The 26,012-nt window shown below is 40.5% G+C and overlaps 1 protein-coding gene across 10 annotated transcripts in view; it reads right to left on the bottom strand.

Moving 5' to 3' along the window:
- Window positions 1-26,012, bottom strand: part of Ae2 (anion exchange protein Ae2) — a 335,868-nt gene that overhangs the window by 29,685 nt on the left and 280,171 nt on the right. For 8 of the 10 annotated variants that reach the window (XM_075676765.1, XM_075676766.1, XM_075676770.1 and 5 more), the window contains 13 exons: window positions 23,942-24,276; window positions 20,214-20,353; window positions 19,120-19,222; window positions 18,722-18,873; window positions 17,834-18,012; window positions 17,245-17,469; window positions 14,070-14,221; window positions 10,372-10,498; window positions 10,090-10,287; window positions 8,250-8,357; window positions 6,282-6,474; window positions 5,602-5,802; window positions 44-192 (listed from right to left, as the gene is read on the bottom strand). In XM_075676765.1, the coding sequence (XP_075532880.1) occupies window positions 44-192; window positions 5,602-5,802; window positions 6,282-6,474; window positions 8,250-8,357; window positions 10,090-10,287; window positions 10,372-10,498; window positions 14,070-14,221; window positions 17,245-17,469; window positions 17,834-18,012; window positions 18,722-18,873; window positions 19,120-19,222; window positions 20,214-20,353; window positions 23,942-24,276 (2,262 nt within the window). The remainder of the gene's footprint in view (window positions 1-43; window positions 193-5,601; window positions 5,803-6,281; window positions 6,475-8,249; window positions 8,358-10,089; window positions 10,288-10,371; window positions 10,499-14,069; window positions 14,222-17,244; window positions 17,470-17,833; window positions 18,013-18,721; window positions 18,874-19,119; window positions 19,223-20,213; window positions 20,354-23,941; window positions 24,277-26,012) is intronic. The other 2 variants (XM_075676763.1, XM_075676762.1) reach the window with 2 other exon arrangements.

Raw genomic sequence — 26,012 nt, 5'->3', positions numbered from 1 at the left:
AAACATTGCGATTTATGCACAGCAAATTAATTATCATGCTTACCGAATACAACAACTCGTCAAATAGTAGCACCGGTCCTGTAACACCTATTATAACCAGAGGTTGCCCAGAAAACAATGCAAATATGATACCTGTAGCACAGGTGGCTACAAGTGTCTCAGACACTCCAATGAGGTTGTTGGTTTTGTCTCCTGGAAAAAAGGAAAGGAGTAACATATTGGAGTATGCCATAAAATGAGCACAAGCAAATGGTAAAGTTCCATAATTTTAATAAAATGCTGCTTGATATGATCTCGCAAATCATACCACACAAACATTTTACAAGTGCTACTGCATAGAATCGGCTAAAAACCAATTGAGCAACTGGAAATGCCGTGATTGATCTTTTGATCTAATAAAGCCTGTGACACACCAGATTTTTTTTCTGGAAATTCAGGTTTATGTACTGCAGCCAAAAAAAAAAAAAGAGAAAAGAAAAAAAACGAAAGAAAAAGGAAAGAGGGGACTCCTCTATTAACCCAAGCACAGAATTTGTCAAGCAAGGTGAAACAAAACTTATACAAGAACTCCATGATTGCATGTGTTTCAAGAAATTAAATATTTGGTCCTTTCTCCGTGGTGTTTGTTCTCGACATAAGAACATAGTAATCAAAGACAATACTCTAGAGTTAGTGAACTGAAAGGTGAATTGTTTTGGTCTTCCATCTGTTACTTTTTCCCTTCTTCATGAGTAGCAGAAGCAAGAGCCTTCTTCCAGCAGCTCTTGTAGCAGCAGAATACACTTTTTTTTAATTTCAGCTTCCAGAACATTAAAAATGCAGCTTTATAGTAGTGGCTGCAGTAGACAGGTCACATGATTACTTCAATATATTTAATGCAAAAGGCAACTCCTGCACTGCTTTGCAGTATAGCAAAGGCACTGAATAAATGCCTCAAACTACCCATGCTGTCAAACAGGCAGAACTATTAAAAACGGGAAAACAAGTCAAGTCTTGAGCTGTAGCCAACGCTTGGACAAGTGGACACGTCTAAGTGAGGGCCCTGACAAAGGCAAGGCCCCATGTTGAAATATTGGCTCCAGCCTGAAGCTTGCCTTAAATCGACCACTGTTGACCACTTACAACCTCTATCTTCCTGTGAACCCCTTGCCTTAGACAGAACTATGCATTACATGTAAGAAAATAAAAAGATTATTGTTACATTTGGTGTGTGCACGAAAGAGTAGAGGCTGGGATCATTGTGGTACCGACGTTCAACAACATTCCACCGAGTCAACATTGACAGTGACAGCAAATTGTAGGTCAGCGTGAGAACAAGACGACGGATGTTTTCCCAGAACATCAGCAAAAGACGCCAGTACCTGGAGAAGCTTTACCTTCTGGCAAGCTTGGGACACTGACCTCTCCCCTGCCGTCAGTGAAACACTGGGTCTGTTATGCTTGCTTCCCATTTCCCCTTTTTCAGGATCAGCTTGGGGGCAGAGCATGTGCTTTGTGTCAACATTCTCCTCCTCAGAGGCGGCGTGCTGTGCCGATACGAACCACCAGACTGGTTGATCGGTACATTACCGATTTCCCTAGCGAATGATGTAAGGAAGATGGAGAATACTTCTTCAGTGTGTGGTGTGTGCTCTCCCAGAACGATGTAGTATGCTCCTAAGTGTAGCTTCGGTGACGTGAACAAGGTAGCTGCATGCTACAATGTACTGCGTGCTCCATACTCCTGTGAGTATCTTACGTCTTTTCCGATAAATAAGTTTGCCTTTTTTCCCCCATATGAATACACCCTCTGTTCTATGCCTCCAACGACGTGACCTTGTACTCATAAATAAAGTTAGCAACTTTTGTCGTGAAAGTTCAGATGATGGCGTGGGCCCTCTTAGTCTCTGTGCTATGCCTAGGCCAGCTACCTGTTTCAAAACGCATCGGTGGCTTAGACTAGAGAGCGACCCTCAGTGTGACACAAGAGTCAAAGACACCCCTGAATCCAACAAATTATGGCAGCTCACCACATCCCGAGCTCACGGACCTCGGGATGTGGTGACCATCCGGTATTCCAATTAAGTGGAGGCAACTTGGGAATGACCTTAAGAATCTCTTGCAACTGACAAGCTGAAGATAGTAGCAGTAGCTGTGACGTTAGCAGCATGCCCATAAGTGAACTGATAGTGTCAGCTGTTAATGATGCCTTAGTGTTGCAAGTGTTGCAAGTGTAATGATGCAAGTGTATCGGTGCCATTTCTATAGAATTGCGATAGCAATGATATGGACACTCCAGGCAGATTTCTGGCGTCGTGGTCGCCGCAATGTTCCGTGTAAAGTCCAATGGTGATAACATCGTCCTCACATGCCGTACGTTGTATGTGTGAATGAACGCGTTCGAGAGTGCGCCGAATCGCGCACAAGGAAGGAAAGCGGGAAGGCTGCTCAGGTGTGTGGGGGGAGGTACTTGTACTCTGGTAGCAACTGCGTAGTCTGAGCTGCGGCGCGTGCCGTATTTTGAAAGTGATCTGCAAAGGCGACGACTTCGGAGGTGGTCGACTAGTGCTCGGCCTGCCGCCGCTTGTGTTGAAGCTCCGTCCTTCTCGCATGGCACTCGGCAACTCAATCACGAGAAGAACCCGGTACCTCCATAGCGCGCACACAACCCGTAGCAACTGCCAGAGCAGGTCAACCCAGCACACTTCATGTGGCCATAACATCCAAACCGATTTTGACGGCAGTGTTTTCAGAAAGAAAAAAAAAACATATATAAGCCGTGCCATTTTATAAAATGCACCGATGAAAAATTTTGAAAAAAAAAATGCAACTTCACCAGAAAATACGGTAGTACGCTCTGACATGTAGCTCAAGCTACGAGAATTATGTAGCTGCGTGCTACGATTAACTGCACTCCATACTCCTGTGAGTATCTTATGCCTTATGCCTGTAAATAAGTTTGCCCTTTCCCCCCCATGTGAATAAATCCGCTGTTCTATTCACCCAACCTCCTGACCTCATCCTCAACAAAAAGTTAGCAACTCTCGTTGTGAGTTTGGACAATGGTATGGACCCTCTTAGCCTCCATGTAACGCCTTGGTAGCACAGGCCAGCTACACGTTTCAAAACGCACTGGTGACGTAGGCTAGACAGCAACCCTCAGTGTGAAGCCATACTCTGAGACCATGACACCCCCTAATCCAACAGTAGTCACTAACATCACTTCTTACGCCTTTTGAGATCAGTATGTTTGCCAGTACTTTAAGAGCCTCTCCTGGTTTTCCTTCCAGGGTGACTGGACAGTTCGTTTGTTTCCATGTTCACCTTTTTCTCTAATCAATGATTCCCTTCTTTTGTGTCCTCAAATTTGCCTCATCTTTCTCCTTTCCATTGCTCCACCATGCTGCCCTCAATTTACTTTCTAACTTCTTCATTACCAAACATATCACAAGCAGTCGAGCTCCATTCTATACTACAATAATTTGTGAAGCAACCACTGTTTGAAATATTTTCCCACAAAAATGATTTTGCATGTCAGTAAACCATGAGCCTGATGTACATGACATGAATCCAAAACCATTCATTGCCTCTACAAGTGTACAATGCTTTAATCAGCACATCTCCAGTCAGTTACCACCTTTGGTGAAAGGCATGTCAAACAAAGCATCGCAGTCATGAAAGTAAACTGTTTTATGAATAAATATGTCATGACTTCTTCATACATATAACAGCTTAACAAGGTCTTTGACAGTTACTTTATGTAATAGCAGTTATGGCAGATTAATCATGAAGGGCTTCGCATTAAGATGCCAGAAGACTTGCATATTGTGAGAAGCTTGTGGCATAAGATCACAAGTGGACGAAATCATGCAATCTATTCTGACAGGCAGAAACAGACATGGTAACCAAAATGTGCGAGATTCGAAAGAAATCTAGTCTATTCTTACAAACACAGCTCACATGTGAAGTCTTCCCAAAGTGGCTGAGCCTTTGGCCAGCTAGCTGTACCTAGATGCACCTAGCATGCAATCAGTGTGGCCACTAGGCAAAATCGCATAACACTATGTTAAAACTCAATATAACAAAGTTGGTAAAATCAGCAGTTCGCTTTTTTATATTAAATTTTCGTTATATTGAAATTTTATCTTTTAAGCAAATAAGTACAGTCACTGACAAATTTTTACTACATACGCACAAGGGGCCGCAATATTTTCTATCAGGCAATCAGAAAAAGCAAATTTAAATGAGAAAAAAAAATTATTTTGTTAAATTAGAGATTTGGCAATGAAAGATAGGGTTTCAAGCCATATCAACCATATGTTCACATCGGTGGTATGAAGGGGACCCACACTTTCGCGTCCACTCCGCCTCTGTGGCTGATAGTGTCACCCACAGTGACATGACACTATCACAAAAAGCGCCGGCAATGGGGAGCAAACACTTCGTCAGCCTCCGGCTTCCACACATCTCTGAAATTCAAGATTACGTAACCTCCAGCACTAAACGCATGGAAAGACAGCACATGATGCCATGCCATCTCAGTCCACCCAGTCTTTGCACAGGTGTGAGATTACCTCTAAAAAATGACATGCTGGCTGCGTATGCTCTCAGCCACGCATGCCACGGCCTCACTAGAAAAGGAGACACGCGCCAACCTGTGCCTCTACATCTCTACACAATGTGTGAAACTACTTACCTTTACATTCTTTTGAGTTTTCATGCTTGTACCTTCATGTATAGCATGTGTCGATGTCATACTCCTATCAGTGCACGTGTTCTTGTTATCACTTCCTTTCCCTCACCCTCTTTCTGTCCCTTCCCTTTCCTGGCCAAGTGCTTTATATTACACACAGTTACCCACAATAAACATGCTCTCTTGGATGCTCTCTGCTGGAAGTATGTGGTCACTTCAATACCCAGGGACAAGCTGCCTAAGAAACACCACATTAGAATAAGGGGATATTCAAACCTACAGCTGGTTCTCTCAAAACAGCTTTCTTTAATATGTTACAATGCTAACAAAGCATAAATATGAAAGAATATTCTACTTAAGTTATGGCTTTCAGCCATAGCAGTGCAGAAAGCAGATGAAGCAAAAAACAGGAAGTGATGGTAAACTAATTTAGAATATTTGATGTTCTGATACATGTTCAGAAGTTCAACCTTTGTAGTATTGCCTGTACAGACACAGAAGGTTCTGCATTCTGTGGAAGTGTAAAGCAGGAACCCTACATTGTATAGGTGAATTGGTAATAACCTCTCTGGTGCAAATTTTGACAATTGCAAGGAGTGTGGACACTCGTGCCAGCATTTCTAGTACAGGCTCAGTGTAATGTCGGAAAATATTACGCTTCTGTAGCATCATTTAGCGCGAGAGACTTTTTTGTACAATTTAGCATGAACCGCACAGCAGTTTTACCGCTGCACTTGAAATATATGTGTACACGAAGTTAATTCTGGCAGGGAAAGGGTAACAGAAGGCCACTAGTCAAAGAAAAATCAACTCTAATAAAGCAGTTGGTAATCAAATATGTCTTTATAACATTTTTGTCTGAAAAATAAAAAGGTTTTGCTTGCTAATGCATATCTGGGAACTAACAGACTTTTGCACCAAGACCTCACCTAGCAATCCGCCAAAAGTGACGGCTCCCGACAGAGCAGCAAAGTAAATGAAGATGGCCGTAGCTAAGCATTGGCCATCAAGGGCATCCTTGAAGTCGCTGAGGTACCAAGGGTAGCGATTCTTGATGTCACTGCACAGGCCTCCAAACAATCTGCCACTGCGCTGCAGCGGTTCATACTGTGGAGCTTTGTCTTCCACAGCTGAAAAGAAAAGCAGCAAACAAGCACTGTGTAAGTACTTGCTTACAAAAGCCCCTTTAGCATCTTTTTTATCATTTTTTTAGCTTCTAAAATATTCAAGCTCAGCTGAATGAAGGCCAAAAAGACTTGTTTGCCATGCTCCAAGTTACTATAAGCCAGGAGTCAGGCTTATTCCAAAAAAAGTTATAATAAAAATATTACACAGTGCTTATGTAAATAGGTATTCTTTGCTCACTGCTTGCATTTGATGTGTACGAAGCTCACAGACTGCAGAAGAGTTCCAGCTTAGTGAGCCCCAGCAGACAGCAAAAAGCAGTGTCACACCTAGTTCCAACATGTCCTTAGAACACTGCTAGTCTCTCTGCTTCTGCAGGAGGAGGTCAGCATGAGCAGGCAAACACGCATTCCCCACAGCATTAGCATACAGGCACTCTCACACAGGGGCTTGCTGCCTTGAACCAATTCCAAAACAGACTAACGGGGAGCCGGCTTCTTTGTCTGCATCTTGCGCTTGCGAATATCCTCGTACTTCTTCTTGAGGTCATCAACAGGCAGCAAAGACTTCCTGTCCCAGTCACCGGGTGGCAGAACGACACTGTCGTCCAAGAACTCGTTCATAGCTCTAAGCAGGTCACGGCGATCTTCTGCTTTGTATGCTGCAGTGTGAAAGGCCTGCAAGGCACAATGACAGTGAGAAACATTGCATAAAACAGACACAGAAACAAAATGAAACGTGCAGAACTTGTGTAACTTCCACCAAAAACTGCACAAGGTCATAATTTCTTCGCACCATTATTGTGAAGCTTTCTTTGTGCACCCCCCTGGGTTTCCCATTTGTTTGTTGGTTGTTGTTTTTTTTTTTTAACCAAATGGGCTGATTCCAGGGACAGATTGCTAGTGGAGTGTGCCAATCATGGAGATTGTGTGATCAAAACTGGGCCGATCCTGGAGATTGTGTAATAGTACACTGGGCCAATCACAGAGATGCCATCAATACTGAACTAATCCCAGAGACTCCCGTAATAGGAAACTAGGCTGATCCCAGAGACTATGTGTAATCGAAGGTGGAGACTTGGTGGGCTGATCCTGACACCAGCACACAATATGCGTCCTCACAGGTTTTAATGTGGTTTGTAACTCGAGCTGATACTGCAGGCAGTGCAATCCTGAAAATCCTGATAATGCTGTCACATTACAGCTGTTTAGGTGTGTATCATGAGGCCCTGGTTCTTCACCTCCAGACTTGGCATCATTGTCTCGCCGAGTAGACATAGCTGGGGGTCTCCCACACAGGTGTGGCATAGAGAGGGAAAGCACGAACATGTGCAGGACAAAGGACATCTAGCCAAATAGACTGAACAGTAGGTCGCCATGGTCGCAGGGGTCACGTGGTGGGGGTGATTTATTGATAATGTGTTTGTCATCATAGCTGAAGCATTAAACATGCATTACTACGTTTTAAACTTTGCTGTACGCACATTTCTGCTCACAATGCTTCGTTCACCACTCACAGAACATCACATTAGCCTGCAAGTCATCAATGCATCCACGTTGCACATCATGAAGCCATGTTAACTTGTGTTTGCATTTAAGCATAAGGTGTAAGGAATTACACAAGTTGGCATTAAAAGGCATCATGTGTCATGTGTCTCTTCGCATAGCACTCAGTTAGAACAATTTAAGAAAACTTCGCTTATCAGATTCCAAAAAGTGGATCTGCTGCAATTTTTTTCTATTTAGAAGTGTCAGTAGCTTTAGCCAAAACACAAACATGGCAGCCACAGCAAGAATGTCTAGTGGACTATTTGTATTCATGCACAAAATAAATGCACGTGCAGCTTCTAAGCTTCGTCTGTAAAAACGTCTGCTTTTTGTAATTATGTGTAAACCTAGCAGTATATTATATTATGAAAGCAGAAACTTAGTTGCCTCATTTTCATGATATAATAACGTTAAAATATGTATATTAAATATAGGAATTAAAAAGTTACCTAATAATTACAAACAAATTACGAACAAGACATAAATACTGGATGATTTTACTTTCTTTATATAAATACTGGATATAACAGCATACACTTGGCGTCCACATAAAAGCTTTATTTTATAACTTTGCACCAGATAATTGGGTCACTTTGTATATACCTTTAAGTGATGTGCAAAAATTGCAAAGAGCGCATTAGAGGTGTTTAAAGTTGGTTTTAAATTACACTGCTCTGCTGAGGGTTAAATCATAACCATGTTCCCCCACTTCAAAACTGAAATAGCTTTGAAAAGTTTGGCAATAGGTGCTGTTAACCCAGTTCTACATATTTCAAGACTTTTCAGGATGGCTCAAACATACAATCAAATAAAACATGATTCTTTCTTTTTTTTTGGGGGGGGGGGGGTGTAACATGTATTTAAGTACAAGGAAAGAAATGTAGATAATAATTAAAGAAACTTACTGTATTTGACATCAGGGTGGAGATGGAACGACCGACCTCATGGTAGTCCAGGTCATCAGTATTTGATGGACCCAACAAAATGAAGAAGAATCTCACAGGGATAGGAACCTGCAAGCAAAATTCACTCACAAAGGCTCTAGCTAAGGCAAATGCTACAAAGAAAAAAGAAATGCTGCTGGATAATTAGCTATGATGGCTAAGGGGCAAAAAGTAAAGAAAAACGTAAGACTCCTGGTCTCCGATAAATAAATAAATAAATAAATAAATTCATTCATTCATTCATTCATTCATTCATTTTACCAGGATCAACACTGTGGTCTGAGCATTGGCACATAGATACAGTAAAAAAATTTATATGTAAAGAAAAATTATAACAATAATACGGTGAATTATATGGATCCTTAGTCAATTTGGTTAGTGACGGATCCATTAGATATACAGATAATAAAATAAATGCAAATGAAAAGGCATAAGTATCAGGAAGACATATCATAAATAGTGCTCACATTATGTGAATACACAGGATATACAGTAGAACCTCATTAATATGATCCCGTTACAAACAATTTTCTGGTGCCAATGCTTTCCATTGAGAACAAAAAATGACGCAATACAGCTACGCTTTTTTTTACCTGTTCATACGTTCCCGAAGAACACGATCTCTTTCAACACCATTATTCAGTGCATCGCCAAACTGTGATCATATGATAAAATTTCCCGCCACTAGATCCCTTTGTGAACAAGGAAGGCACAAGGCATGCGGCGCGATCGAGAGCAGTAGGCGCATGCCACGGCAGCTTCACAGCAGTACTCACCCGCTCATGTCATGTGAAAATGCTGGCACACACTCGAGTTTTCCTTTGCGGTACCAACAAATCTACTGGCAGGTCATTGCATGTTGCATTCACAGCTTTCACTGCCAATCCTATTGCAATAAGCATCTTTACCTATCTATTTCATAGCGCGTGTGGCGTAAGTCCCATAGGAAGCCTACTGCAAGCTTTTAATAAGCAATAAACCAAACGATAATCCAATAAAAAAATGCTAAAGTATGTTAGTCACAGTACTTTCTTACTAAAATACTTTTGAGCCTGCCAAACAACGTAGGGTAAACTTTTTACAGAGGCACCCAATGAAAAGCCAAATTAGGTGTCACTTCCAAGTATTTATGCATATGCATATATGCATGCTCCAGGGCTACTCCATTAAGGTGTAGATTGCAGCTCTATGTGGCCTAAGTTTGCGATTTGAGGTAAAAACAATGAATTTTTTGTTGCTAAAGCATTGCTAAAACAGTGCACTCTTCTTGATAATGCTGGTTCACACTCCAACTGTTACCAGTTTTTAAACCTGGAGACAATCGCAGCAAACTGGTCATTAACACCATGAAAAAAAAAAGATTTATATTCTGGTGTTTTATGTGCCAAAATGATGATCTTATCATGAGGGAGGTCATAGTGGGAATCTCTGGATTCATTCTGACCACTCGGTGTTCTTTAGCCTGCAAACAATGCATGGTACACAGGCGTTTTTCCATTTTGCCGCCATCGAAATGTTACCGCTACAGATCCTGCGACCTTCTGCACAACAGGTCACTATGCAAAAGCCCTGGTCACTTATACTTCCTATCACATTCTCCACTGCATTCTTTTTAGACAGAACTTCTAGACTCCTCATTACATTGTAGATTATACAACACGAGTTGTTAGGAAGAAAATGAAAAGAAACTAAAATATCTGGTAACTTATATGCAGAAATTGATACACTGCGGGTTGTTCGAGCTGGATGGAACAGTGGGGTGGTGTCACTGGACATGAGTGACCATTCAGCAATCACCTACCTCCATCAAATTAGGCATCACTTGCCCCTGCGCCAGTCTGACAAAGGCAATGGTGGGCTGCTCCAAGAAATCTAACCCTCCCACTAGCACGGCGATCGCTTCCGCATCTTCGGGTATTCTTCGGAGGATATTGGCATCAGGCTTGCGCAAATCATCCGTGGAACACCCAGGAAGAAACGGCTCAGTCTCGTCACGTGTCTGCAATAAAGAATATGTAAGGCACATCAAATGAAAGTTCTACCCTAATTATCCCCCTTAAATTTTGAATGGAAGAGTAGTTACGCCTTTGTCAATTGAGATGCGTGTATCTGCAGTAAGCAAAGGCATGCTGCGGTTCCCGGCATTTCCATTTACATGGTCTTGCGATGAAGATGTGAAGTTGCTAACAAGCGATGCTGACCGCAGTGACCTGGAAAAAAGGGAAACAAATGTATCGAACCTTTAAGCAAGATGATCTTGTGGGTGAACATCTGTATTTTTAAATTTATTGTTGTGCCATTGATGTCACCAAGCAATTTCCCTAGCAGAAAAGCAAGGCAGCCGCTGGCTCTGTAGCAGACTATAGAGAGTTCTAGCTTGCCTACAAAATTTTTATGTTTTGTAGTTTACCAGGTTACCAGATAGGGATACAACAGCAACAACGCTGATAGCAACATCTTGTGAAACTCTGTCTAACCGCAATGACTTAGATAAGCTTTCACATTGTGTGAGTGCTCTTGTTGCAAAAAATTTAAGAAGGCAATGTCTGCCAAAAATTTACACCAGCAGCGAAGTGGACTAAACATAGTTACTGCAATAGCAGCTCTGTGTTTGTCTGGTTGAGCTCTGCACCACCAAGTGGCAGCACGGCCACTCATGATTAAGTCTCCGGTAACTTGGTAATCTGCAAAAAGTAAGAAGCTTGTGGACAAGCTAAAACTCTCTAATGCACTAAATGTGGCACTTGTTCACCCTTGACACCTGTGCAGTGCATGGACAGTGCTTCAAACAATGCCCAACATCCACAGCTGGTGCACTGGAGAAGAGAAGTTATGCACTTGCATGCTCACACTAACCATGGATTGCACTGCATACATTCAATTCTTAAAAAAAAAAACATAGCAGTCAATGAGAAGCAATGTATGAAAGAAAAGGGCTTATTTTTTTGTTGAGACTTGGAGAATATGGACAAACCGTTTAAATACTTAAAGGAACTTTAAAGCACCTCCTTGATCTGCTCCAAGATTAGGAAGTGACAAAGTGGCCATTTCTAGCCAACTAATAAAAGAAAAAGAGACAGGTATAGCTACAGGTGTAGAATGAACAACTTCTGCCCCCCCCCCCCAAAAAAAAAGATCAAATGAAAAAAAAGAAGATTTTTCCTTCAGTGATATCCGCGAATAAACTTTCCTTGAACATTGCTTGCAGTTTTTTTTGTAGATTCCCTTAAAAGAAATTTTCAAGAAGCCCCTGAACTTTGCATTGATTTCTGTCAAAACCGTGCAAAGCAGGTATTTCTGCAATTTATAGCTAGAGTACTTTAACCTCCCCTTAAAAAAGTTATTGCTTCTTCAAATATCTAAACATTGCAACTGTCAACACTGTAGTCCTCCAAAAACACAACTATTTTCTTATTAGATTCAAACTAAACAATCTTTGAATTACTGCAGAAAGTTTTGCACATCTGTAACTTGCTCACTTCAATGCTCTCTTAAGAGGAAGCTTTAGCTCAGGCCCAACTCCGACGCGGCCTATTCAAATACATGTAAAACGCAAAAACGTTTTTCTGAGATAACGCTTGGACCGTTTTTAATGAAATTTGTTGCATTTGAGAGACAAAGTTAAATTCTAGTGACTGTTGGAAGCAGAATTTGGATTTCACGCCTGAATTTTGTTAGAACAATTTTTAAATATTCAAAGTTTGAAAAAAATAGAAGCACGAAGTTTACAAATTCATAGCTCTGCATCAAGAACAGGTAGCGCGGTTCTGTATATGGCATCTATTAGATCTTTCAAAGCGGACAAATTCAATATGTCATTTTACATCTTACGTGAATCTGTTACGTTGGTTACGAGGGTTCTGCAAAAGCTATATTTCCATTTTACTAGATTTCTTTATATTCATGTGTAACATATCAATTTTGTCCGCTTTAGATGAACTATTAGATCAAATTCACAGAATTGTATTATCATTTTTGTTGTTGAGTTACAGACTTGTAAACTTGATAGATTCGTTTTTGCCAATTTTTAAGAAAAAATTGACGATCTAACTAAAAAATTCGAAACCAACAGTCACCAGATTTTAAGTTTTTCTTTTAAATGCAACAAACCTCATCAAATTTGGTGCAGTGGTTGCCGAAAAAAACGAATTCTCCTTTTACATGTATTTAGATAGGAGCACCCGAGCTAAAGCTTCCTCTTAAGCGCTTGCTTTAACCTTTACAAAAACATATTCAAAAGCTTACATTGTACTTCCACAATTTTAATTTTTTTTTTTTCAGGAGAGATGGTAGCAAAATACAATGACCTATTCTGAGTCTATACCCCTGTCACACAGCAAATCTAAAGTCATTTCCAACAAATGACATTTGTTGAGGTTAATGTCATTGTCACAGTGTGTTGTCACATGGCAAAGACTAATGTCATTTGAAAACAATGACACTGCTGGCAGAAAAAAAAAAGAGAGAGGCAAAAAAAGTACCAAGTCCACTTCTGTCCAATAAATATTTTCCAATTTGCTAAATTGCGTTGGAAAATGTGACCCTCCCTTTCACACCGTACTTTTCAATCACTACTTTGTCGACACTGCCAATCAAGTCAAGTCAAGACAAGCTGAAGATCAGGCAAGCAACATGGCGGAAAGCACGACGGGCGCATCCACTACTGTACCACTACCTCTGTTGAAGAAGAATGAGAACGACAGTTGCGTGTCATCACTGCACTGATGAGCATGTGGGCTCTAATATCCACATCATCAGAGTGTACCATAGCAAAACACGTGCGTGCATTTACGTCGAGTCAATCGAAGCAGCCACAGCCGATGCTCCAGTGCAAACAAACATGACTACAACAGCCAAAGCCAAGGACAGCCGTCTAGTCACCGAAATGAAAGTAGCTTTCTGTAATTGTGCATTGTGATGCACTTAAACATTATTAAAGTAATAATTAGGTAATAAAATCAACAAAACAATAGTTATTTTTTGTTAAACAACAAAACAAGCATGTATTGTATGTGAAGCTGACCGTTAGGCTTCTGGTGTCGAGGATACACATTCGATTCCAAATTGCATGCAAATGAGTTTCGTACATGTACTCCTTCCCCCATTTGGAAATGTTGCTTTCAACTAATGTCATTACATTTTACCATGTGACAGCAAATAAATGGCATTATGAGCGAATGTCATTAATTGTAAATGACATTAGATTTGTCGTGTGATAGGGGTATTAGATTTCAAGTCTCATTCCAAGGCAGGCAAATATAATTTTTTGCCACATTGGTACTACACCAGTGCCATGTGCTAGATGGCATCTGGGTCACCTTAGATATATTGGCTATCAAAGAATTCATCGCACAGCTTAATGCAAATATACTTTCCATGTTGCCTGGCTTCTACTCTAACCAATCCTTTCCCACTTCACAACAATACATTTGCGAGTGATGCACTGCCCATAATCAGCCACAAAGCTGCATTGTCAATGACATTGCTGCTAAGAGGTTTGCAAAACAGGTCAAGGAACAATCACCAAGTCTACCAAATATCTACAAAAGTCTACCAAAGTCTACCAAAATACCAAAGCCTACAAAGCCACCAAATAACGTAACAATAAGGTGTTGTTGGTGGACAAAATACGTGGAAAGTGGATTTCCTCCAAGTAAGATGAAACCCAGAGTACAATCCCTGGAGTATGCTTACACTGAAATGCAATACTGTCACATTCAACCAATTTCAAGTAAGCATGATGAGAAAAAAAATTAAAGTGATAACTACCATATCACTTACTTGAGTGCTGTGAATGTACCAGATGAATTGCGACGAAGAAAAGTGTTCAGGCCTTTCTCAGCAGCGTGCCGGTGACGCAACAGAAGCACACGCAAAACAGCACCATGGCTCTCTGGTGATATCTGCTCTGTCAGCACCATGTTGTCAACCACCTAAGTGTTGGCCATGGGAGGGCAACACGTTATAAAAATTATGTTTGGAGCAGTTTTCTGAATTTTTTGTTGATGAAATTTTCCGTATCTCTTTTTTTTTTTTTTTCAAAAACACAACTGCATATCAATGGAAACTGTGCAACATGCAGGTCGGCCCGCAGGTTGGTGTGTCTCCTTTTTTATCTTGGCCACGGTTGCGCATGGCTGTCAGTGCGGCTGAGTGCATATGCAGCCTGGGCACCCTGCCATAGAGGTAATGTGCCGCGTGCACAAAGAGTGGACATGCCGAGATGGTTTGGCATCAAGTATGCAGTTTTCTCATCTGTTTAGTGCTATAACCTCGAGTTTCGAAGACGTGTTGAAGCGAGAGGCAGACAAAGCATTTGCTTTTCACGATGGCATATTCCCACTGTAGGCGACACTATCAGCCATGGGGTCGTAGTGTACGCAAAAGCCTGGCTGGCTTCACTTCGCAAAGTCGATGTGAAGACATCACTGACAATGCATGAAAGCGTATCTATCATCACCAACTCTAAAATTCAACAAAATTAATTTCTTTCTCATTCAACTTTGCTCTTTCCGATTCCCTGATAATTAAGAAACTTTTGGGGCTGCTTCTGTGTAAGAAAAATCCATTGGCGACTGTACTTATTTCATAAAAGTTCTAATTTCAATGTAATCAAATATCTATATACTAAAGCAAACTGCCGGTTTTGCCAACTTCATTATATTGAGGTTTAACTGTATATTTACTTTTAAAAATTTGAATCCAGATTCCCTGCAGCACTATGTTTTGTGGGTTCTATGCTCATCCAAGTGTGTTTCTTGAAAAACACAGCTTTCCTGTACTACCTGCATTTCCAGTAATATACTAATATGAATAAATTGTGAGTGAGGTGCTGCAGGCAAGCTTTATTGCAGTAATGCAAAACCTTGTAATATAGAAACGGGTTATAATGAGTTAATGAACATAATGAAGTAATCTCACTTCCCCTTGAAATTCCCATAGAAAGTCATCACATAAAATCTTGTTTTAAACAAGGAAAACTTTCCTTTGAATTTATATAAACAACTTCTTTTAGGTCAGAATGATAAATTTACTGATCATTTTGTGCCAAATGGGCCGTAATCTGGAGGCCCACTACACTACTTCTAACGCATGAGAATAAGCAGTTCAAAACTCCTGCAAGCTGAAAGCTGCCTGGCAACTCGTCAAATTGGCTGTGCTTGCTAAGTAAGAAGTTGCACATGCACTTTACCACCGTCACCTTTTATCATACTCTGCCAACGGCCACCAATGCCCTACACTCTCCTACGCTCTCAAAAGCTGTAGCCTGCACCTTTGGTGCTAGCATAAACCTGGTATTTTCTTTCCAGCTTCATGTAATACACTGGAAATAGAAGCCACAGCAGGTGTACCTGAAGTACTGTCAGCTACTATACCTGTACCCTGATACAGGAGCATGCACAGTGGTGTGTATATGCCTCCTGGGGGGTATTAGTGGCGAGAACTTGGAGTGGCGACCTCTAGCATGTGACGTCACGGCCAGGACACCGCTCGCTCCAGCTCGCTCGGCTGCGGCGTGCGCTCGTTCCCTTCGTGTATGCTTGGGGTATAGGTGGCTCGAGCTGTACTTATTGAAGGGTATGTCTGCTTCTTTCTGCTGCCATGCCTGAACCACAATTCCTTCTTCAAAAGTGCGTGAGTCGAGAAAATTTGCGGCCTGGATATCGCAAGCTATGTAGCGTTGAAGGGGTCTACTGGTTTTGCAATGCATATGTATGCCGTGTCTGTCCATAAATTTTGCATAAAAGGAATGTCTGCAAATTCAACATGTGAAGTTGTGTATGATGCTTTGCTAAACACTTAACATTACCTTAGTACTAGCTATGAAAGGCATTGCATTTTACATGGTATTTGGCATCAACATGTTATCCGTGTTAGAAAGACACTGCCCAGAGAAGTTGTCATCATGATTCTTATTACTCTGGTGAGTTGTTCTAGTAAAATATGGCCACTTCATTATTGCGTAAAAAAAAAAAAAGAGTTAGGCACGCATTTCGCATGAAAAAGTTTGCTGCTACTTGCACCGATCTCTGAAACAGGCCCCCATAAAACAAATTGCTCATGGCTGCTAACACGATGGAGTGTCATGAAGACTATTTACATAGTTAATTCACAAATACTATAGTAGCAATGGCCTGATAGAAAAATTTCGTGGTTATGATCAAGAGACAACCAATTGCAAGCGATGAAATGTTTTATGGTGGCCCTCAGCAGCCTTTATCGACAATATGGCACACTCTTCACACAATGGTAACAGCGGATTAAAACCAAGCAACTGTCGCAGAACTTATATATAGCCAGCGTTTGTGGCATACTTGTTGCATCGCGGCAGGTATGGTATCATAACTAGATTCTTATATGCTATGTTTTTGCGAGTGTCGATCCGCACATGAAAAACCCGCAATGGGCTCATCTGCACTCCTTCGCCTGGCACTGTAGCGTTGCCTTTGAGAACTGTATTGTCGTCTAAGAAATAAGTGCTTTAAATAAATTTTCGTGAACGAAGACATTGCAAAAACATATTTGAGACAACCGCCATAAGTATGAAAGCAGAAGGAACAAGAGCAAACAAATGAAAACACTGCAGAAAGTGCCAGGACACCACCGGAACTGCAGCAGATGACAGATGCGAGTGCATGCCCCGACGTCAATCGAGCGGTGCTCGCAGCGCCCCTGTAGTTCGTTCTTGGGGCTAATTCTGTAAGTGTCCACCTAATGAACATATAAATTTCATCTGCAGCTTAAGTTCTGATTGACTGGGCTGGAATATATGTGAAAAGGAGACAGGCACCACCAGCCAATCAGCATTTTGGCAGCAGACTAAATGTACATGTCCACTATAGGGGAGACCTACAGTATATCCCCCCCCTCTCCCCTGATATGCTAATTTCTGGGCAAATGCTGCATGAAACTATAACACTACAGCTTAGCACTTAGATACAAAAGAAAAGTCTACCTTGTTGGCAATGCCTGTGAGATCTTTCTCTTCAAGGTCAAGCAGCACGGTGCCTTGTTCAATGCACTTGCGCAGGCAAAGTAGTGAGTGGAAGGATAATGAGGCTAAATGTGGCTTGCCCCAACGTTCCACATCCTCTTTTAGGTTTTCCTCATACTTTATCCAACGTGCCGTTTCTTTCCACTCATATGTTTCTGGCACCAGCTCGTCCAACTCCACAAAGACCTGTGCAGCATAATAGCAGACAGGCAAATATCTTTCAAATATTCAAGGGAAATACTATTTCAAGCCATTAAAATCCTACTGGAATGAAGCATTTCAAAAGGTTAATCTTCTTTCATTACAGATGTGTGGTGTGAACTGACCCTGTTCTGCATATGGTACAGTACAAACAACAACAAGCAATTAGTAAAGGGAAGTGGCTCGACAACACTGGAGGACACAAGATGCTAATTGTTTTGGGGAAAGTGAATCCAACTGGACAAGTTGCGGGTTCATGCTCATGGTGTACCATATTATTTTCTATTTACAAACTATTTTCTTGCAATACCACCCAATGTAAACGTATTCCTAAACACCTTTGACTTACCTCATGTGGCTTTCGATCATAAAGCTTTTTCATGAATGGAACAGAGTATCTTTTTCCAGAACCTGAAGGAGGTGGTTTCTCAGAAGAATCTTCAGACGCAGGCTGCATGAATGAAAGCACAGTGTTCTTGGCAAGAATTTTGTGCCGACGCATGCCCTTCTGGTCTTCAAATCTATGACCTGAAATAAGAAATACTTTTATGTCAAAAACACTATAGTTAAACAACAAAAGTTAGGAGATACATTGTGCTTGCTGGCTAAGGCAGATGAAAGCTTTATGAAGATACAGAAGAAAGCAGGAATAATCACATTATTGCAATATTTCAACCATTAAATACCTGATACACAAACTTAATTTGTGTCAACAACTATTTTTTTTTTTCTGATTTGGCTGGTGCATAACTATTGTAGCCTACAGCCAAACTGTGTACAAAACACACAGAAAGCAAGACCACACAGTCTTGTATCATCTTACTTTCTTTAGGTCCTCTTTATAATCCGAAACTGCATTCTCCTTCATGTCCAAAGCTGCACTACACTTGTGACATGTTTTGGACTGGCCTCACTAAAAGGTGATGAAATTATTTTTTGTACTCCCAAGAAATTGAGGCTTAACACTGCGATGAGCTGACAATTATAAATTAACGAAAAAAAAGAGAGACAATTTTGAGCCAGTGCTCCTTAGATCTCAACCTTATCCTCTCAATTAGAGAAGAGAAAGGAAATAAAGAAAGAGACAAAAAGAGGAAACATTAGGAAACATTGGTGCAGCACAATAAAAATTACTAAGAATGAAAAAAAAAAAGTTGTTTGAAAACGTTATAGTATTGCTATCTACCAATGTGCTTGAAAAACAAACAATAAAATGAAAATTCACAACTTAACTTACTCGCCATCTCTTCGAGATCAGCTGATTGCAGAGTCATGGCTTCTTCAGGCTCTGTGATGACCCTGTATTTATCTTCAGCATCATGAAGAACCATTAGGCTTGGGTCATAAATGTACCGACGTCGCTTGTGCCTATGATGATGGTGGTGATGCCTAGCAAAGAAAGAAACATGCCACAATTTCTTTGAACGTAACAAGTTGCTGCAGTTTAATGCAAAAAAATATGCAACTATCAAATAGCTAGGTATAGTAAAAATAAAGTGCTAAATTGTATTTAGCACTGCAGACTCGCCACTACTATGTGCGTCCAACGTGCAGACATCTGGAGTAAGGCATGTTACAGAGATTTTATATTCAGAATTGAGAGTGCTGCTCCCTCGTTTACAGAGAAGTCATTACCTATCTTTTGTTCGATATGGTTCCAGTCCTTTAGATGTTGATGGAGGCTGCAAGTCACTCACTAATACCTGTGGTGGAGATGCTTCTTCCGTGGAGTCTGACCCTTTAAAAAAGACAAATTTTTCTAAGTACTTAAAAAATTTAATGAAGCTAGAGTGCTAGGAAACTATCAAACTATTTCAGCAATGGTGCCAGAAAGTGCATACTTAGATTCAGGAGTTGTAACATAAATACACAGACACACAAAAAGATGTGGGAGCAGCAAGAAATTGGCATAGTGAATTACTAAGCCAAAGAATGGTGCATGACGCATGTGCAACTGATATGCTTAATTAAGTTCATGTATATGCATATACTGTAACCATGATGTAAGACAATCTCTTTAGGCCTTACAAGAAGAGCTGATATTGACCGTTGGTTCAAAATGACATCACAAGATGGCTCTCTGATAATAGGGCTGTCAAATGAGAGATGGCAATGCTATTCTGTGGAAAATATGCACTGTTCTAGTATCATTTTCTAACAAACTGCATATAGCCTCTCAACAAAAAATGACAAATCACATATGCATAGCACTCATGCTGGCAGTGGAAGGTAGAACCATGGTGGGTAAAATATTGCCCACACTCAGCTGCCAAGTCAATTGAGTGAAGCATGACAGTGCAGCCACTTGTCTTCCTCGTCATTTTGCAGCCAAGCTGAGTGCACATCGCCTGCGTCTGCTTGCATCTCTGAGAGGCGTGCTCCAGAAAAATTCTCTAGAGATATATGTCCTACACCGTGATTGCAGCTTAGCATCATGAATTTATTTAATAAACAGCTAACTTCTCAAATGATGTTGTGAGGTATGTGGCGTGTGAAGAAATATGAATTGCAATAAATTTTACAAGATGTTTCAAGGCATATCTGTTATATATGACAGCAAGCAGAGTATTTAGCCAAAGTGCCAACTGCCATCGATATGTGACATCTAAGAAGCAAATGTGACATTAAACAGTAAACATAATGAAGAGCTATGTTACATTCATGGTGCTTATAGTGAAAAGACCTCAGAACAACAAGGAAATCAGAACAAAAAACAAAACAGTAATTACCCAAAATAAAAGCAACTTTGTGCTGTCCCCCTTCAGATTCGCTTTGCTCTTGAGAAGAATCTCGTACAGTTGATGATAAGGGGACGTCAGCATACTGCTTTCCATAATCTGCAGTTCGTGTGTCCAGATTTGGAAAGAAGCTGCACATCATTACAAGAAGAGAACACTATTAAAGAAGTTGATTTGACCGTAATTTGGGAAGTTTGTAGAACTTCACCAAAATGTCAAGGCTGAAAGTGTAAAAATTCAGGGGTAATAAAGACGAACTGGAGTTGGGCCTAACAAAACAAAGGGTTGGGAATGGGGGGACTGTAGACATTATTCTTTAATGAAAACCAGAAGGGAGTAGAGCTGAAGCGCAACATTGCACAGGGGACAGGGAACCGGAGATATAGAAACGTTATGTCCGGTTCCCTGTCCCATGTGCAATTTTGCGCTTCATGTCTACTCATGGATGGCCAACTAGCCCACTCCTCTTCTGACTCTTCATGGCTTTTTATTGCCCTGCATATGATGCAGTCATCTGCACATATACTCACTCCTGAATAACAGCTTCAATGAAGTTCACAAATGTCAAACCCTTATAACTAGAAATTAAAGCAGGTGTTTCTTCAACATTATTTAACAGAAACAACATTAAGCCTACCAATCCTGTTGCTATATATTCATGTGCCATTGTATAAATAGCATTTTTTCTGCTACTTTTCCTAGTGCCTGCTTCTTCAAAATTAAGTTTGCCTTCTTTAAGCTACACATTGTTATGATTGGCATTTAGCATTGTTATACCCAGCATTCCTTCTCGACGATTAGTGATTCACCGGTGAGCGTGCAGCTATGAAAGGCTCTTCACGCTGCATCGTCACTTTCTCAGGACCAGGGAGCCAGCGAGTAAATCAGCGTAACCAAAGGTTATGGGCAAGAAGAGCTCCCGCCTGGACTAGACTGGACCCGACAGACTGTGACACGCAAACAAAGGGCCTCAATATTGAGACAACAACAGCCGCCGCCCTTCGTGGAATCAATGACTACTGTGAAGACCACTTTACCGGAACATGACCCTGACAAGTAGACCGTCACGAATGGCCCACTAAGTGATAAAAGGGGCCAATGTCAAGAACTTCCATGGGAACAACTTTGACATCCAAGTTCCCAGTTTGCCACGCCGATGCCTTGTATGCGGGGGTGAACGTGCAACATTGGAGACAGAGCCCAGCAGAACGATGTGACATCATGGGCGGGATTTTGTAAATAGTTTAACGATTGTGGTTGGCTGAGAAGAAGAACAGTGAATTTCCCCGATGAGAGAAAGGGTAAAAAGAAGTGCATAAAAGATCTTGAGTGATGTGGGAGTGTGCTCCGATTCGTACTAGTACTCATACTCATGCTCGTAGATGTAAACCGTCATCATGCAAACTTGCAATTAAACACTTTTTCTCATCTCTTGGACGTTGCCCTGGACCTCTCGATCGCCCGGCACCTGGCACATCATCAGCCACGGAATAGTAATAACCACTCAGACACAGAGTTGCAACAACTGTATGACAGCGATGGGATACGCTACCCGGGGTCCCAGCAGTACGCAAAAAACTAATGATTGCATACACCTGGCCACAAAGGTTGCCAGAAAGTGGCCGCTGTGCAGTGAAAATGAAAAACTGGGCTAGCTGGCTCTAGTCACGGCCAAAAACTGAAAAGTGCATGATCTGTCACCAAAAATGGGTGAACAACAGCAGCTTGAGAATATAAATTGAGGCATGCACTAGAAAATCCACCAAGGTGTTGGCTTCTGCTAGTTGGTTAGGTTTCACGCTAAAAACTTATAGCCGCCTTTTTCCATGCACTATCGTAACACCTGACAATGTCCCCCTCTGTCATGCCAGTCTGGATTTTGTGTTTCTGTCATACTGAATCACTGATATTGTGGGCCACAATAATTTGCTTCTTTCCTACACATATTTCTATGTGCTCACATTTTGTATCCCTTTATATATTTTGCCAAGAGCACATTAAAGCCTTTAGTTTCCAGTCAGCAGTTGTTTCATCTTCTCTCTTGCACGTACATTTTGCCCTGCTTTCATTTGGCATTATGAAAGCCTATGTATGACCTATGCATTACCACTTTCTACATCATGGCAATGAACCATGGCCCACAAAGAAATTTGGTTCCACAAATTTTAAATTTAAATTATTATGTGTACAGATGTACAATTAGGATGAACAAGAACTGATGAAACAAAACAGTGACCAGTAGCGATGGTTTCTAGCATTACATATGAATGTGGCATGTTTATTCAGGTTGTTTAGAAGGATTAGATTGCTTTGCGTGGAAGATGCACTCAACCAGAAGAGAAAGGCACATGCTACAACAGTGCAGTGGCTCTAAATTAGGCTTGTAAAGAACTAGAGCTTTCACCTTATTTGATTAATGGCCATGGCACTAAGTCCATAAAGCAATACTGAAAGTAGAGACTTCATTGACAGGAAAGAGAGAGAGGTCAATTTGAGCTGGCATACTCTAGTCTGCTAGTAGCACATACGTTAATGCATTTACTTCACCAGCAATGAATGTTAATTAAAACGTACCTTCCTTCATATTTATCTCACTAGCAATAAGCAAACAGAAGGGTGCCTCCCATAGTGCAGCTGTCTTGTAGCATTTCAGTGCTTCCTTAATATGGAAGTTCAGTGTAACTGCAATGGTTATGAGCAGCCAACAGCTAGAATGCATTTTAATTCCTAATACTGGTAGTGTTAAGACAAAGCCCATGTATAACTATGGTGCACATGCTGTGCAAGAAATCTTGCTGGAAGAAGAGAACTATTAAACGAAATGGCAATGCACTTTCACTCAACTGCATCTTTATCAATGTGCGGCAAGTACTCAAACATTATTTCTTAAGCGTTCTTTATAAGAAACTTGAATGAATTTTTTTAACAGCTTCATGCCACTGTCATGTGAACGACAATATATGCTTTTCACAAGTTTTCCTCCATGTTGAAGAATATTTGGGAGAAATTGCCAGCATTGAATGCAAATGAGGTCTTGCCTTTATTATAGGTGAATCATGCATGCTTAACTGTGGTACACAAGGTAATAAATGCCAAACACTTTCAGTACTGTTTCTATATAGCTGGGCAACATGTGGTGATGATAATTATAACTTCTCACTAGCCATTAGAGTGGAAGCCACCACAGTATATATGCTATTAATGTAATCACACTTTCTTTGCATGTGGGGTTGAGAATTCTTTATATCATTTCGTGCACAGCAATTAAAGAAAGCTTGATAAAAAAATTCCACACAATTTCTAGTATGCTCAATGATTGATCACACACACAAGGTAAACAGTCGTTGATAGTAATGGGAGCATGCTAAAAGACTAGTCTAAATAAACTTTTCTCAGTGGCTATGGTGTTGGGCTGCTGAGCACGAGGTTGCGGGATCGAATCCCGGCCACGGCGGCCGCATTTCGATGGGGGCGAAATGCGCAAACACCCGTGTGCTTAGATTTAGGTACATGTTAAAGAACCCCAGGTGGTCAAAATTTCCGGAGTCCTCCACTACGGCGTGCCTCATAATCAGGAAGTGGTTTTGACACGTAAAACCCCAAATATTATTATTATTATTATTAAATAAACTTTCCTCCTAAGATATCTAAAGCAAGCAAACATCATCTTTAAGACCAAACAACAACAGCATCCTGTGTTAAAAAGGTTAAAGGCTCACCCATAACTTCCTAATGGCTGGTCATCAGGGGAAATGGATGACTTTTTTAAGGACGACTTCAATGGCTTCTCAGTCAAGGACACGTCTGAAGGCCGTGGCTTTACCGGGCCTGGCAGGAATTCAACCTCTGGCTCCGTATCACTTGAAACAAAAATGCGAGGTGGCTCACGGCTACCAACGGTCCTTTTATCTTTTGCAGATGTGCCATGTTTAAGGCCACTTGGACCTGCAGCATCTTCTGCAGCATCCTTGGGCTGCTTTGCCACTTTGCTATCTTCATGGTCATCATCCAGCTCCGCATCAATGGTGTCATCAGCGTCCTCTTCAGAGTCCTGCTGAGCAAATACATTTAGAGCAAAAAATTTTAGATTGAAGACCATGTAAATATATCTTTTAGAAACCAAAAAGAAGAAATTGTACAATGACAATATAATATTTATTAACATAATAAATAAATATTATATTGTCATTGGACAATATATAAGATATGAAGAGAGGCATATATAAATATGCTTCTTTTTCCAGGCACTCGAACGTAACAAAACTAACTGTGCTCCATTGTACCAAACTGTTCAGCCCTGAAAAAAAATAGACCTAAGGTCAGTATAGTCATAATAATTAATTGTGCGTCCACTAGGCGACATCAATTCGCAGACTATGAAGTAAAATTTGCAACAATGGGTCAATGCCTACTCAATTTCACAAAACTTAACTCCTTTGCAAGAACACTACTTTCCATACGCTTATAGCCATTTTTATTTAAAAATCTGTGTAGTAAAGCCCCTTGTATGTGTATATAATTTGTTTATGGTATCTATTGCTCATACTGCACATTTATATTCTTCAGTGTCTGGGTTTTCGTTCTGTACAATATGTCTCCATATTGTTATAACTTGTACAATGTGCTTTATTTGATAGATAGAAAAATTGTCTCCTCTACGTATATATGTTGTATACCGAGTCCGTATACCAAGTCCTTGTTCCTGAGTGTTATAATAAACATTATTATTATTATTATTATTATTATTATTATTATTATTATTATTATTATTATTATTATTATTATTATTAGGACAACTACAACATTTGGTAAGAAGTTGAGAACATTGTGTATTTTCGAACAGCACAAATATTACAAAAAATAAGCACAATCAAAACTTGGTGCAACCTTTTTCTCTGCTACGTGACCAAATCAGCACATTTTCTGCAGTGTTCACAGCACTGCAAGTTTAGTATGATTGAGCATAGGCAAGTTTGGTGAGCAACATTACTACCAACACTAGCAGTAGGAAAAATGAGAACGCACACAAGAAAAACAATAAAAAAGGAGTGCCATAATTAAACAGAAACAAATATTGAGACATGACACAAGAAAGTGAAATGTTAAGAACAAGGTCAAAATACTCAAATGCGAGCATCAATTTTGGCCCACTTATCATGAGGCCAGACTTCAAAATAATTCAATTATTGAATGGTTAATGATCGCATATTTACAGAAAACACACAATGTATACGCATCAAATTCATGCAATGTGCTTGGGTAAAGTAAAACAACTGTTAATATGAACCTATTGTGTTTGAATACTAGGGGCAAGTGCTTGATGGATGAAAAAAAGGTCACCGAAATACCAGTGCAAACAACAACACACTTCAATTAACAACAATAACGTGCCCAGTTCTGCTAGAAACTGTGAAGGTGCTTACAGAACTTGCTGTGAAACCAAGGATCATGGCACAAGCAAAGATGATTGCCACCATTTAAATGTTTTCTCTAAAATAATTAGAAAGAAATAGCAGCCAAGGTAATGGCAACCTGAAAAGAAGAACATGTTTTTCTTCTGCAGAGGAGCAAACGAAATAAAACATAATGTGCACTTTAATTCTGCAATAACCAATGCACCATCAAAAATTTATAAAACAATATTACTTGATAAATTAAATCAAATACAGTCGACTTCCATTAATTCAATTTTCACAGGATTGACAAAACATTGAATTATCCAGCGGGCAAAGTTAAAAAGTCATAAAAAATGTCCTAGCACAGGAGAGCTTTATTTGGGAATATTTGCCC

This window comes from Dermacentor variabilis, unplaced genomic scaffold (genome assembly GCF_050947875.1).
Source record: "Dermacentor variabilis isolate Ectoservices unplaced genomic scaffold, ASM5094787v1 scaffold_12, whole genome shotgun sequence".
Classification (NCBI taxonomy): Eukaryota; Metazoa; Arthropoda; class Arachnida; order Ixodida; family Ixodidae; genus Dermacentor; species Dermacentor variabilis.
The sequence above is the reverse complement of the archived record's forward strand: the minus strand, read 5'-3'. Positions and strand labels throughout refer to the sequence as shown.